General features: G+C 42.5%; 1 protein-coding gene and 1 non-coding gene across 3 annotated transcripts in view; one reads left to right on the top strand and one right to left on the bottom strand.

Annotated features, from left to right (window-relative positions):
• Nucleotides 1-14048, top strand: part of LOC135489191 (acetylcholine receptor subunit alpha-like 1) — a 40807-nt gene that overhangs the window by 15684 nt on the left and 11075 nt on the right. For both annotated transcript variants that reach the window (XM_064774418.1, XM_064774417.1), the window contains exon 2: nt 13266-13310. In XM_064774418.1, coding sequence (XP_064630488.1) covers nt 13266-13310 — 45 coding nt within the window. The remainder of the gene's footprint in view (nt 1-13265; nt 13311-14048) is intronic.
• Trnaq-uug (transfer RNA glutamine (anticodon UUG)) lies at nt 12908-12979 on the bottom strand. Its single transcript has one exon. It is a non-coding gene; the product is annotated as a tRNA-Gln (tRNA).

The following is a 14048-nucleotide window of genomic DNA, read 5'->3' as shown; positions in this document are numbered from 1 at the left end:
GAATCGCCGGGGTTCGAACCCGTGACCATCGAAGCCACAGTGCAACCGTCTAACCGCCGAGGCCATCAAGGCTTTAATGATTGACAGGGACTTTCGTTGTTCAAGTGGTCGCCATATTGAAAAAGCGCCGTGATTGTGACGAGGTCAGGCTGGCGGAAGAGTAATTGGGTGCAAAGAGTTCCAAGCTAATCGTATAACTCAATATTGCGACAGATTTTTCTTGATATATCGTATTTATATAGCTCGGTGATATAATAGATAATGTTCGTAGTTGATTTTAATGTTTGAATGGCTTTCTCAAAATGTTTTTAGAAGCGAGGTCAACGGGGTCAAAAGAAATAGTCTTTGGCGCCAGTGATATCAGCAATGGCGGATTTGAATTAAGATTCGAGTCGATTCTTTTCGAGTCGGAAGTGCGCATGCATAAGGCAATCGTAGTTATATAGCTCCGTGCACGTGATTTGACGGGACAATTTGGGTGTGGGAATTAGGTGTCCAGGAAGATGATATGTAATTTGAATCTATCCGCCTGCTCATCACTGTAGTTACAAACTAAATGCTCATCACTAATAATGAATTTAGCGCCAACTCGTCAAACCATTCTCTGGAGTGCTCGAACACCTGGAATCAGTGTGTACTTCAGCTTGAAAAGTTCGGGTGAAGGAGTTTTCTTCATGATGATATACATAATGGTATAAGATGATGGTATAGAGGGCCGGCGAATCTAGGAATTGGAAGAAGAGGGAGCGTGCACTGCATTTCTCATCAAAATTCCTGGACAGTTCTGTTCCAAAATTTTATGAGTGGTCAATTAAAAAAAGTTTACATATCAATCAGGAGCCGTGCGTCTGGTGCACCCGCTTGGATCCGCGCCTGATAGACGTCCATGAATGAATAATAACAAGAATGTTTTTTAAAAAAACACGAAAAAAATAGAATCGCCGGGGTTCGAACCCGTGACCATCGAATCCACAGTGCAACCGTCTAACCGCCGAGGCCATCAAGGCTTTAATGATTGACAGGGACTTTCGTTGTTCAAGTGGTCGCCATATTGAAAAAGCGCCGTGATTGTGACGAGGTCAGGCTGGCGGAAGAGTAATTGGGTGCAAAGAGTTCCAAGCTAATCGTATAACTCAATATTGCGACAGATTTTTCTTGATATATCGTATTTATATAGCTCGGTGATATAATAGATAATGTTCGTAGTTGATTTTAATGTTTGAATGGCTTTCTCAAAATGTTTTTAGAAGCGAGGTCAACGGGGTCAAAAGAAATAGTCTTTGGCGCCAATGATATCAGCAATGGCGGATTTGAATTAAGATTCGAGTCGATTCTTTTCGAGTCGGAAGTGCGCATGCATAAGGCAATCGTAGTTATATAGCTCCGTGCACGTGATTTGACGGGACAATTTGGGTGTGGGAATTAGGTGTCCAGGAAGATGATATGTAATTTGAATCTATCCGCCTGCTCATCACTGTAGTTACAAACTAAATGCTCATCACTAATAATGAATTTAGCGCCAACTCGTCAAACCATTCTCTGGAGTGCTCGAACACCTGGAATCAGTGTGTACTTCAGCTTGAAAAGTTCGGGTGAAGGAGTTTTCTTCATGATGATATACATAATGGTATAAGATGATGGTATAGAGGGCCGGCGAATCTAGGAATTGGAAGAAGAGGGAGCGTGCACTGCATTTCTCATCAAAATTCCTGGACAGTTCTGTTCCAAAATTTCATGAGTGGTCAATTAAAAAAAGTTTACATATCAATCAGGAGCCGTGCGTCTGGTGCACCCGCTTGGATCCGCGCCTGATAGACGTCCATGAATGAATAATAACAAGAATGTTTTTAAAAAAAACACGAAAAAAATAGCTTCGCCGGGGTTCGAACCCGTGACCATCGAATCCACAGTGCAACCGTCTAACCGCCGAGGCCATCAATGCCTTAATGATTGACAGGGACTTTCGTTGTTCAAGTGGTCGCCATATTGAAAAAGCGCCGTGATTGTGACGAGGTCAGGCTGGCGGAAGAGTAATTGGGTGCAAAGAGTTCCAAGCTAATCGTATAACTCAATATTGCGACAGATTTTTCTTGATATATCGTATTTATATAGCTCGGTGATATAATAGATAATGTTCGTAGTTGATTTTAATGTTTGAATGGCTTTCTCAAAATGTTTTTAGAAGCGAGGTCAACGGGGTCAAAAGAAATAGTCTTTGGCGCCAATGATATCAGCAATGGCGGATTTGAATTAAGATTCGAGTCGATTCTTTTCGAGTCGGAAGTGCGCATGCATAAGGCAATCGTAGTTATATAGCTCCGTGCACGTGATTTGACGGGACAATTTGGGTGTGGGAATTAGGTGTCCAGGAAGATGATATGTAATTTGAATCTATCCGCCTGCTCATCACTGTAGTTACAAACTAAATGCTCATCACTAATAATGAATTTAGCGCCAACTCGTCAAACCATTCTCTGGAGTGCTCGAACACCTGGAATCAGTGTGTACTTCAGCTTGAAAAGTTCGGGTGAAGGAGTTTTCTTCATGATGATATACATAATGGTATAAGATGATGGTATAGAGGGCCGGCGAATCTAGGAATTGGAAGAAGAGGGAGCGTGCACTGCATTTCTCATCAAAATTCCTGGACAGTTCTGTTCCAAAATTTCATGAGTGGTCAATTAAAAAAAGTTTACATATCAATCAGGAGCCGTGCGTCTGGTGCACCCGCTTGGATCCGCGCCTGATAGACGTCCATGAATGAATAATAACAAGAATGTTTTTAAAAAAAACACGAAAAAAATAGCTTCGCCGGGGTTCGAACCCGTGACCATCGAAGCCACAGTGCAACCGTCTAACCGCCGAGGCCATCAAGGCTTTAACGATTGACAGGGACTTTCGTTGTTTAAGTCGTCGCCATATTGAAAAAGCGCCGTGATTGTGACGAGGTCAGGCTGGCGGAAGAGTAATTGGGTGCAAAGAGTTCCAAGCTAATCGTATAACTCAATATTGCGACAGATTTTTCTTGATATATCGTATTTATATAGCTCGGTGATATAATAGATAATGTTCGTAGTTGATTTTAATGTTTGAATGGCTTTCTCAAAATGTTTTTAGAAGCGAGGTCAACGGGGTCAAAAGAAATAGTCTTTGGCGCCAATGATATCAGCAATGGCGGATTTGAATTAAGATTCGAGTCGATTCTTTTCGAGTCGGAAGTGCGCATGCATAAGGCAATCGTAGTTATATAGCTCCGTGCACGTGATTTGACGGGACAATTTGGGTGTGGGAATTAGGTGTCCAGGAAGATGATATGTAATTTGAATTTATCCGCCTGCTCATCACTGTAGTTACAAACTAAATGCTCATCACTAATAATGAATTTAGCGCCAACTCGTCAAACCATTCTCTGGAGTGCTCGAACACCAGGAATCACCGTGTACTTCAGCTTGAAAAGTTCGGGTGAAGGAGTTTTCTTCATGATGATATACATAATGATATAAGATGATGGTATAGAGGGCCGGCGAATCTAGGAATTGGAAGAAGAGGGAGCGTGCACTGCATTTCTCATCAAAATTCCTGGACAGTTCTGTTCCAAAATTTCATGAGTGGTCAATTAAAAAAAGTTTACATATCAATCAGGAGCCGTGCGTCTGGTGCACCCGCTTGGATCCGCGCCTGATAGACGTCCATGAATGAATAATAACAAGAATGTTTTTAAAAAAAACACGAAAAAAATAGCTTCGCCGGGGTTCGAACCCGTGACCATCGAATCCACAGTGCATCCGTCTAACCGCCGAGGCCATCAATGCTTTAATGATTGACAGGGACTTTCGTTGTTCAAGTGGTCGCCATATTGAAAAAGCGCCGTGATTGTGACGAGGTCAGGCTGGCGGAAGAGTAATTGGGTACAAAGAGTTCCAAGCTAATCGTATAACTCAATATTGCGACAGATTTTTCTTGATATATCGTATTTATATAGCTCGGTGATATAATAGATAATGTTCGTAGTTGATTTTAATGTTTGAATGGCTTTCTCAAAAATGTTTTTAGAAGCGAGGTCAAAGGGGTCAAAAGAAATAGTCTTTGGCGCCAATGATATCAGCAATGGCGGATTTGAATTAAGATTCGAGTCGATTCTTTTCGAGTCGGAAGTGCGCATGCATAAAGCAATCGTATTTATATAGCTCCGTGCACGTGATTTGACGGACAATTTGGGTGTGGGAATTAGGTGTCCAGGAAGATGATATGTAATTTGAATCTATCCGCCTGCTCATCACTGTAGCTATAAACTAAATACTCTTAAAATACTCGGTAACATTCCCCTAGGTGGTTGCTAGAGAGGTTAGCAGACGTAGAGCGGGGATTCCGACCATGGGTTGAAGCAGTATGGATATCTGATCACGTCTCTTATTTTATACCCTCTTGCTAATAATTATTGGTTGTGCTGCAACCACAAGCTCTAAACATTTTATTCATTCCTTATTTAACACTCAAATAAATCATAACAAATTTAGAACAATTTCCCTGCCCTGTGCAACCGTTTATGCATTATTAATAAAAGGTTTGTCCCACGAGTATAATACTGGAAACCAATTGAACACACCCGGGCGAACAGTTATATCGCAATTCAAAGCAAAAACAAGATTCTCGGAGCGTACGGTTGTAAAGCGGGTACGTAATTGCAGTGAATTAGACTACCATATAAATGTTTTTATACAACTCCTTAGTGCAAACTTTAGGAACACATGGCCTGCTAATCTCCTCAATTCGGTGTTTCAACAAACCGAACGCTATGTTTCGATAAGTTGACTGGCCTTTATTTTGTTGAGAACCTTTGTGAAATTGCACGATTAAAGTTAGAGAGTGTTTTACGTTGAGGTACAGTTTTATCTCGCTAAAGCATATTTTGAAATATTTGGAAAGCTGTGGCTTGAGGTGATCGATGATAAGGTTTAAGATTTCTCATTATCGATAAACTTTGACACTGGAATCTGAGATCGAACACGCAACTACTCTTCAGGGCTCTGAGCAAGAGACGCGGAAACCGACGTTCGCCGCTCAGATCTGTTGAGCCTCTGACTCGCCGAAGGCTATCTCTTGTGATTCCTACTGAGCCCATCTCAACATCAAGGAATGCCTGTAGTATAAGTACAGTAGTTATGCACAGCACTGGTATTAAGTGTTGCAACACCACTCGACTGCTGATGCCAATAACAGATTGGATGAACCCTAGGTCTACATGTATATACTTTCATTTGGTATTCCTTGAAGAGAGAGATGTTGAAGCGACAAATGAATAGACGCAACAAAATGTTCTGATTCAACAACTGATTATGAACGCTACGAAATACTGGATGAATGATGATATCATCAAATGGTATTTCTACGAGATAGATTCTGGCCTAAGGACACGAAGGTCGAAGAAAAGCTGTGGGGAACACAGCCGGACCTTCGGGCGACAAGTCGCTTCATCTCCGCAACAGGACTGAGGTTATAGTTTTACTTAGGCAGGTTGAACACTGAAGAAGAAGAAGAACCTCACACTAAATCAGAATCCGCCGTGCTGCAGATATCATAACCTTGAGATGACCTTCAACAAATTAACCTTAACATCTGCGCCTTCAACCAATTCCTCTCCTCATCCAATATAAATGCATTGATAAGAGTCTGGGCCAACATTAAATCAGCCGTACTTAACCATTTGTGGACACGTGGAGTGTCATCAAGCTTATAACCCGGTTACCGCTTCAGCCACGGTCGCCAGCCCGAGGAATGAGTTGATAGATATGAAGGATGAAGAGCTTTATCAACCCCCCCCCTTTCGGCGCTCCATTCTTCTGCCCCCAGTAACAAGACAGTCGTACAATCATTATCGTAAACTTGGCCGAGGTTCCTTCCAGAAGCTCCTTCCGCGGCGAACCCGATCATGCTACAAACTGGTTTCCATGGCAACCTTAAACTCTGTGTCGACTTTATCTATTGTCTGCTTGAGAAGTTGTGTTTCTTCCTCAAGAAAGTTGGTAAACGTACAGAGTCATAAACACTTTGCCTTAAAGCATCATCCTCTTGCAAACAGGGCCTACAATACGACTTCTCCTTAGGCATGTTTCCGAGGGAGTAAGTATGTATCGAGTGAAATGGCCTGATATAAGGGCCGTTTAGACGACGCGAAAAAATGCGGATGCGTCCCGAATCCGGATTAATTTTTCGTCGTGTAAACGCAAAAAGATCCGGATCAATGTGGTTGCATCCGGACTAAAAAGGTACCATCGCCTTGGGTGGTTTTAATCCGGATTCATCCAGATTCGATCCGAATGCGGTCTTTTCGCCTGTCGTCTAAACGGCCCTATTGTCAGGATGTCAAAGCATAAGGGAGTGTATTGTGACTTTCTCAACACGTCCAGTTTCACTGATTCTTTCTGCGTTTTAATCAGAGATGAGCATCTGACTAATGAATATAAACACTATGACAGGTCATCATTCCATCCAGCGTTACCGAGAAGCCAATGATGTTGATGAATAGTCAGTCATACTCCAACTTTTTGCTTCCTGACAAAGACTAACTACGAGCACACTTCCATGGTTTCTAATTAAACTTGTCACGTCTTTACCCAATTTCATTACAAAATAAAACGCTGAGACGCTGTTTTGAATGATTACCATTTTCATCAGCAGTTTGTCAGAGGAAACATGCTGTTCAAGTTTTCTTTCTGCCTCTGTGCGCGAAGTTGATGAAATGCGCAGCTTTTGAAATGAAATGATTGTGAGGTTTATGCGTTAGTTTAATGAAGTTTTATCCAGGGATTTAAAGAAGCACGTCGCTGTGCATTTAGTCATGTCAGTTAAGCTACTTGGTGCCACTTCAGAGCTGTGTAACTTCCTACTCGTTTATAAGGATTCAAGACTGGGGATGTTGAACATAATCTACAGCTGTCGTCTGCTCAAATGGATGATTTATAAACAGAGGACACGTCCTCAGGCATTTGTATTACTCAAGACAAAGTCTTCTTTTTAATACACTTTAACGACGAAACTTGTCCAGGTGATGCAGGTGCATGGATGGGAAACATGATAGCTGAATGTTGTCGAAATGGCGAAGATAGAGGGTCTTTTCGGTCTTCTGTGCGACTCAGTCACGTAGCCTGTTTGATAAAAACATATTGCCAACAAGTTCAAACTGTCCAATATATTTCGTTTTTCGCGTTGTAGCTAAACTGATATATAACATTTCCTGGACCACATTATAATTCTGCCCAAGGGTAAAATATGCAAAGAAATCGACGAAAGGAAATAGAATTTCGAAAAAGAATCTAGTTCACCAAACACTAACGGATGCGGTGCTCCTCGAAACGGGTGCATTTGGTTGAAAGCTGGGAGTGAAACCCGGCTCCAGTGGAGCGATCGATACAGTACTCTATACACCATAACAGCAACAACACCGATATCGGGAAAAGTTTCCACAATGTGGTAATTAATTTCACTCCATTACTCAGTGCGGGATATCAGGTTTGTCTTCATAAATGAATGAAGGAGAAGAATTAGAACATAGAATATTCCACTTCAATCCAAGAGAACGTGCTGGGATTAGCAACGGATCTTCTTTAGGTTCCATTTCTGTCCGCGTGATAGAGTATAGATCAAGCTCTAAGTAAGACGAAGCACTTCATCTTAGATACTTGTTTAAGGCATCTCACGTATCTAACGAGCCTCCCGGGATTGGATGACTGAGTACTTTTAAAGTAGTCTGAAAAGCTTCTTTCTCGTTGGTTTATCCCGAGGTTGCCGCGTCGGCTTCCCAAACATCCTCTGTATACCCTGCTTTGATAACTGTCATTTGGCCACCTCTTGTCCCAACATCCTTTCTATGGTGAAACTTCATCAGCAAACCATACACGTTTGGAGGATTGCTTTTAGTATCACGCTCGGTGCACTTATTGGCACCAGTCAGGGCGTTCCTCCCATCTGGAAGTTTTCGGTTCCGATTGGTGTGTTTCTACCAAGACAGGGTCTTTCCTTGGGCCTGGATTCCGCTCTTGCAAAACGCCTGCAAGACGAAATCCTTCTAAACGGAAAAGGAATGCGAGGGTCGTATGCCAAAGCCATGATCGCGTCTACATCATAATTGATCGGCAAGGACAGACTCAGTCATAGGACCGTCATCATGCGTATTACCCCTTCTGCAATTTCTGCGTAGAGAATCATCGGTTTCCATGGAAACTAGATATTGGTGCATAGATTCTGGTCGATTTGAGGGAGCCGTCAAAGCATAAATCGGTGATTTATGCCCCAAGAACTATTGAAAGCGATAAAAAGCTGTACCACCGAGTCGGCGACATGAATCAAGTTTTATCCAATATAAAAGCTGACATGGTCGATTCTCTTTTGATTTAAGATCCACGTAGGGCATATCCTAACTGGGCAGAGCTGTCAGTTGCAGATTTTACGGCTTATATAGCTTCAGTTAAGTGCTAAACCATAACACGTTTGCCAATTTTACGCTAAACGGCCGTGCGTGTATTAGTCACGTCAATTTGTTATCGCTGTATGATAACGGCGCTTCGAACAAAGAGTTGAACTCTCACTTTATGATAACTAATGCCTAATGGAAAGTGAGTGAAAATTTCATAGAAAACGAGGTTTTGAAGTAATAACCTTTTTTGCTGTGTGTTTAGGCATATTTGACAGATGTGTAAGCTTCAACGAATCAGCCTTATGCATCACTAGAGGAAGCCGAGGTTGACTTAGCATAACAACCAGCGAAATGTTCCTGCCGCGATTCCTCTAAACTTATTTCCACTCGTAAATCTCATTATGCGACAAGCAGCTCTCGGCTCTGTTTAGCCGGGTTATCTTTCCACTGTGTCTTGTCTTTGATAGCTCAGCCATCGATCCAACATGCGCCATTAATTCAGCCGGATTCTGCATCTTGGCACCCGATTTCGAGAAATCAATTCGTATCTGCCAACTGGCCTTCTTAGTTTCCATGGTTGGAATATCAATTGTTGCCTGTGATGTGTCAAAGACCTGGAATGGACTGTTTCTTAGCTATTGGCTGATCTGATTGATATGTCCTCGAAAAGCGGTACCTAGAATTGATATTCAGTCAGTTTAATAATGAACCCATTTCATGGCAAATTCTTGAAACATAAAGTGATAGAGACAGCTTTCCTAAAGGTAGTTGGAAAGTCCTCAACACCATGCGAGAACAGTCAACTCAGAGAGGTATCATCTGAGAGATTTTCACTGCCGGCACACTTCAGTGAAAGCTAAACATGAGAAAATCAATAATAAAGTGCTCTCAGTGAAATCCTAAACAGCACTCTGTTGTTATTGAAAAAGCAGCCAGTTAAAGGTTTATTTAAAGAACAATAACAATATTAGGAACGAATAAGAAAAGAATGCATGTGCATCCCAAGCTCACTCACTCACTGTCCCGGGACAACTGTTCTACCTGTTATTGGCGTTATACTCCAAGGATCCGTTGTATTGGTAGACTTAGTTGAAACAGTTAAGTAGTACATGTAATTGAAAATGGTAAGCTTTCCACGGTCGGCTTGGAGAGGCTGGTCAGAGGGAGTAGAAGCTACTCGCTTCATTCCTACAACATTCTGAACTTGATGAAGTGGGCAGGTGTGCACTTGAGATGCGGTGAAGTAAAGAACACCACAGAATAACATGCCAGGAGCTCCTTTCTCTTCACATAGGCAACACCACACGGCATGACAAAACTATATACATGTATACAGGAAGTACCAACTTGGCCTACTATGCCGGCCAATGTTGTTTTCTCCCTCAATAGCACTGAACGAAGGAACAAGTCTGAAACTTCCGCTCCACCCGTGGGATTCTGTTTGCGACACGTCATAATGAGCACAATGAACTGCTGAACCGTGCTGACATTGTACCGGCTACCGCTCTCTCCATTGCTTCTGATGTCGGTGCCGGTGATGCCGACGCTGTTTAATTCCGTCACTCAACTTGATAATCGTATCTAGCCGTACTATCACGAACACCACCGAAGTGCAGAAAAGTATAGTTCAAGGCTCCCACTGGTCGTAGTCGAGTTGGTCAATCCCATTTGCTACTATCTTCCGCAACTAGTCAGAGCAGTTATTACTACAGCTTCCACGAGTAGACATGACCACTTCCATGTTTCCCCTCAAATGGCCCCTCCTTCCCGCGAACCAAAATGGTTTGTCAAGTGTTCGCGATGATAACCCACACTGTGCTGCGGTAGAGCTCAAGTCTCTTCCATTAGCAGTAGGTTTTATTGGATTCCTCTAGTATAAGCTTGCCAAGACATCTTGGCAAATATCGGAAATTCGTTCATATATTGAAAAACCTAATTTTTCTGATGATACACCAGCAGTATCATTCAATATACTTAGTTAATGCTATCAGGATGGTTAACCTAGGTAAACCTTGGCTGAAGCAGGGATGTAATTTCCTCGATCACCCTTCGACAACCCCTGTTCTTTGTTTGTCATCTGATAACGCCTGGGTTGGTGAACACTCTATCCTGTTCCAATATTCACCTAGATAGTATGTTGCATTATTAAAGATGACAGATCCATCCACAATGCATTTTATGGCAGACCATCTGTCGTTAATCTCTCACCGTGTTCTCCAGGCACGCTGCACAATTCACCTGATTAACGAAGCGGTTATCGCTGGCGCCATGATCGAGAGAATCGATTTTGCGCTGAAGGATTCGCTAGAATGGATTGACGTGCCTTTAATATGACATGTCTGGTTTACATGGAAGGTCATCAGCAATGGCCTGATCGGTTCAAAGCGCTATTTTTTCGTCCAGACCTCCTACAGTTTAATGAAATCATCCATATTCCACTGACATTGCTGCTGTGTGGATGGCAATACAGAAGTAACCTCTACCAATCTCTCTGTCTCCCATTCATGTACCACTTGTAATGGTCCAGTTCTGGAAAGAGGTGTTGGATCGAAGTAGTTTTTATGCGCACGTCCGGACACTCATGAAGTTAAGAGGAGGGAGTATCATTCTCGCCAGATACTAATGACTGCCTTACCATTGTCGAAGAAGCCTTCAATATCTTCAAAACCGAGCGGGAAGTACTTGAGGCTTACCAGTGCCAGTGGTTATGGTGCATGAATGGGGTAACTTGCTAATATATTGAATAACAGATATGCCAACATATACAGCTAAATGGATTCAGATCACATTTATGTATTCGGCGGTAACTTTTCGTCCCTGAGGGCCAAATACTTCACCACACTTATTTCCCAGCCAAGTGGATCTGAAACCGCCACTGCTGTGTCAGACGATGGTTACGCTGACATTTTGGCCTTTAATCAAGTACTTTAAAGGGGCATGTAGGCCTAACTGGCAGCATCTCATTGCTGAGGTTGTGATATTTCAGTAAGCCGATTGTCGTTCATGATATGTTGAACCCAAGCCTGCGTGCACGTGAGTCCCTGAAGCACAGAGATGGTACAGCAATCAGAACATTCCGCAGGTTGTTGGCAATACAAGGGATGACTTACTTATGATTGAAAAAAATGATGTTCAATTTTCGCAAATATGTCTTGTTGAGATGCCTGTGATCCTCCAAATCGGTGACAACATCATCGTATGAATTTGTGGGCTCAGAATTTGCACTGACTGGAGCTGTGTTATTTGCATGCCCTTGTCTGTTGTGAAGAGCGACTGACTAGGACCGATATTGCATGTTCTTTCAAATGTAAACTACACATTACCACTTGAGGATACTACTGCACGGTGTTGTATGCATCATTGTGTGTAACTGCGAGCAGCTGCTGCTCTGAAGGATTTTAATGTGAAAATTTCCCTTTCACAACATTATTTGTTATCATTTAACTGCAGTGTTCGGCAGTGTACGCCAACACGCCAACATGTGTTGGTCCAAAATTAGTTGTTTCCATTCAGTCTGACCTCTTTCATTAGGACAGCACCTGTCAGTCCCAAGGGTGTCCTTAATAGAGAGGTTCTACTGTACTTACATCATATCTGCATTAAGTGGTTTTGATATATACTGACTGTATTCGAATAATTTTCTTTGAGTGAGCAGGCGTTTGTTTGGAGTTGTGATTATGCTCGCAATTACTCGGTGCTTTACTGTAAAGTGTCGTTTATCTGTTGAACACTTTTCACCCATCATCGGCGCGGGAAATGTGTCATGTGACTGGGCTTAGTTTTTCGACAAGGGGAGACAAGAGATCTCTTGTTGAAATATTAACCGACCAACAAATGTACACTACATTGTATGCAATGCACTGCATCAGCTACATTAACCCAACAAGGGAAGAACCAACTCCTAGAGCATGTCGGAATCAGAAATCATCAGTCTTTGACCAATGTGAATGGAGACTGACTTTCAACAAGCGACCCAATTAACCTGTTTTCGTAGTGAGGTGAAATAAAAATTCGCACGTTGTTGGTTTCGGCGACAGAAATATTGTCGGGATTACAACAGTAAAGCAATCATGGGTAACTTCGTATTACTCCTTCAGTACAGCGAGCATCAACTATCTTGGCTTGCTAGTGCCAGGCGGTGTCTGCGCGTTGTTTCCAGGTTGCCAGTGACGACAGCATGGTTCTTCTTCCTATGAGAGACTCCCTCGGCCAGTTGATACCGTACATGTTTGTTTTGCCGCTCTTCAATCTTACCAACCGGAATAAAGGGAGAACTAATATTGATCCAATCTCCCCAAGGAGACTGGGCTAATACTATAATCAGACCGCAGGTATGAAGTCGTAAGATGAGTTTCCAAACATAAAACTGATGGCTCAGCTGTTAATTGGCGTCTCCATCTCAGCAGTTGTGTAACATGAACATTATTCGAGAATTTGATGGTATTTGTAAAGCGAATAAAAAAAGTATATACATGTACATGGATAATACAAAGTAGGTTCCACCGAGATTTGAACTCGGATCGCGGGATTCAAAGTCCCGAATGCTGACCATTACACCATGGAACCTTTGGTGTCACGGACACGGGTTTCTATGCTCTTCCGAGTGTCAGTCAGGGGATTCCTTGGTGACCACGCTGAATGGGCGTATAATACGAACTTACCAATACTACTTATGCAAGGTTCCGTGGTGGTCAGCTCGCAGGACTCTGTGATCCGAGATCAAATCTCGGTGGAACCAAAGTTTTGCTCGATCATGGACAACATTGAACAGCATCATCGGCACTGTTACGTAAGTTTAACAGAATTCTTTTTTACTACTTCTAACAATTTCTTGTAATTTTTGTCTTTCCAGGACGAGAAGAACCTTATGATGACAACCAATGTGTGGCTTCTTCAGGTGAGTCAACCAGCTAATGAGAAGCAGCCCATCTCAATTACCCCAAACATGGCCAGTACAGAAGCTTCAGGCAGCCTACTTGTCAGAATAATTTCTTGCCTGATATCGAAATCCATTTCTCCCTTCGCTAACGAGGACTGAAGTTTACGATACTAGTTGAATGAATGGTGCATTTCAATTGCACGAGTAAAGTACTTCCCCACAATCATCTCAAGAAATCTCGGCGGCGGTGCCGAGAATGTCGTGGTGTGCCTCCAAGGAAGGTTGTCAGGTTGAGATTAAACAGAGCCGTTTTGTTCTTGTAATTGAAATTTTCTCGGTCCTATGGATTTCTGCGATTACAGCGGTACATCGCGTGATGGTATGCAACTAATCAAGTACATCATTCGTCATTCTGAGTGATGTCTTGAAAAATTGACTCCATCAAAACACTCTTTTTTCTCTTCATTGAATGACATACCTAGAGTACAAACGAACCTCCGACAGCTCTGGTTGGCGATACTTTGGCAATTAGAAGACTGAGGCGTTTTCCCAATAGTTCCACCATCCATCATCCAGTACACAGCACGATCTCTGAATAGCAAAACAGCCATGGAACTTTATGATATAAACTCTTATAATACTGCTTCAAATCCAAATGAAAATACGCTGGGACATTGATTGTGGATCCTGGAACCCCGCGGGTCAAAGTATTCTCTGAGATACGATGGGAATGAACTATTTGAGAACATGCACAGC

The sequence above is a fragment of the Lineus longissimus genome, chromosome 6 (genome assembly GCF_910592395.1).
Source record: "Lineus longissimus chromosome 6, tnLinLong1.2, whole genome shotgun sequence".
In the NCBI taxonomy this organism is placed as follows: Eukaryota; Metazoa; Nemertea; class Pilidiophora; order Heteronemertea; family Lineidae; genus Lineus; species Lineus longissimus.
The sequence above is the reverse complement of the archived record's forward strand: the minus strand, read 5'-3'. Positions and strand labels throughout refer to the sequence as shown.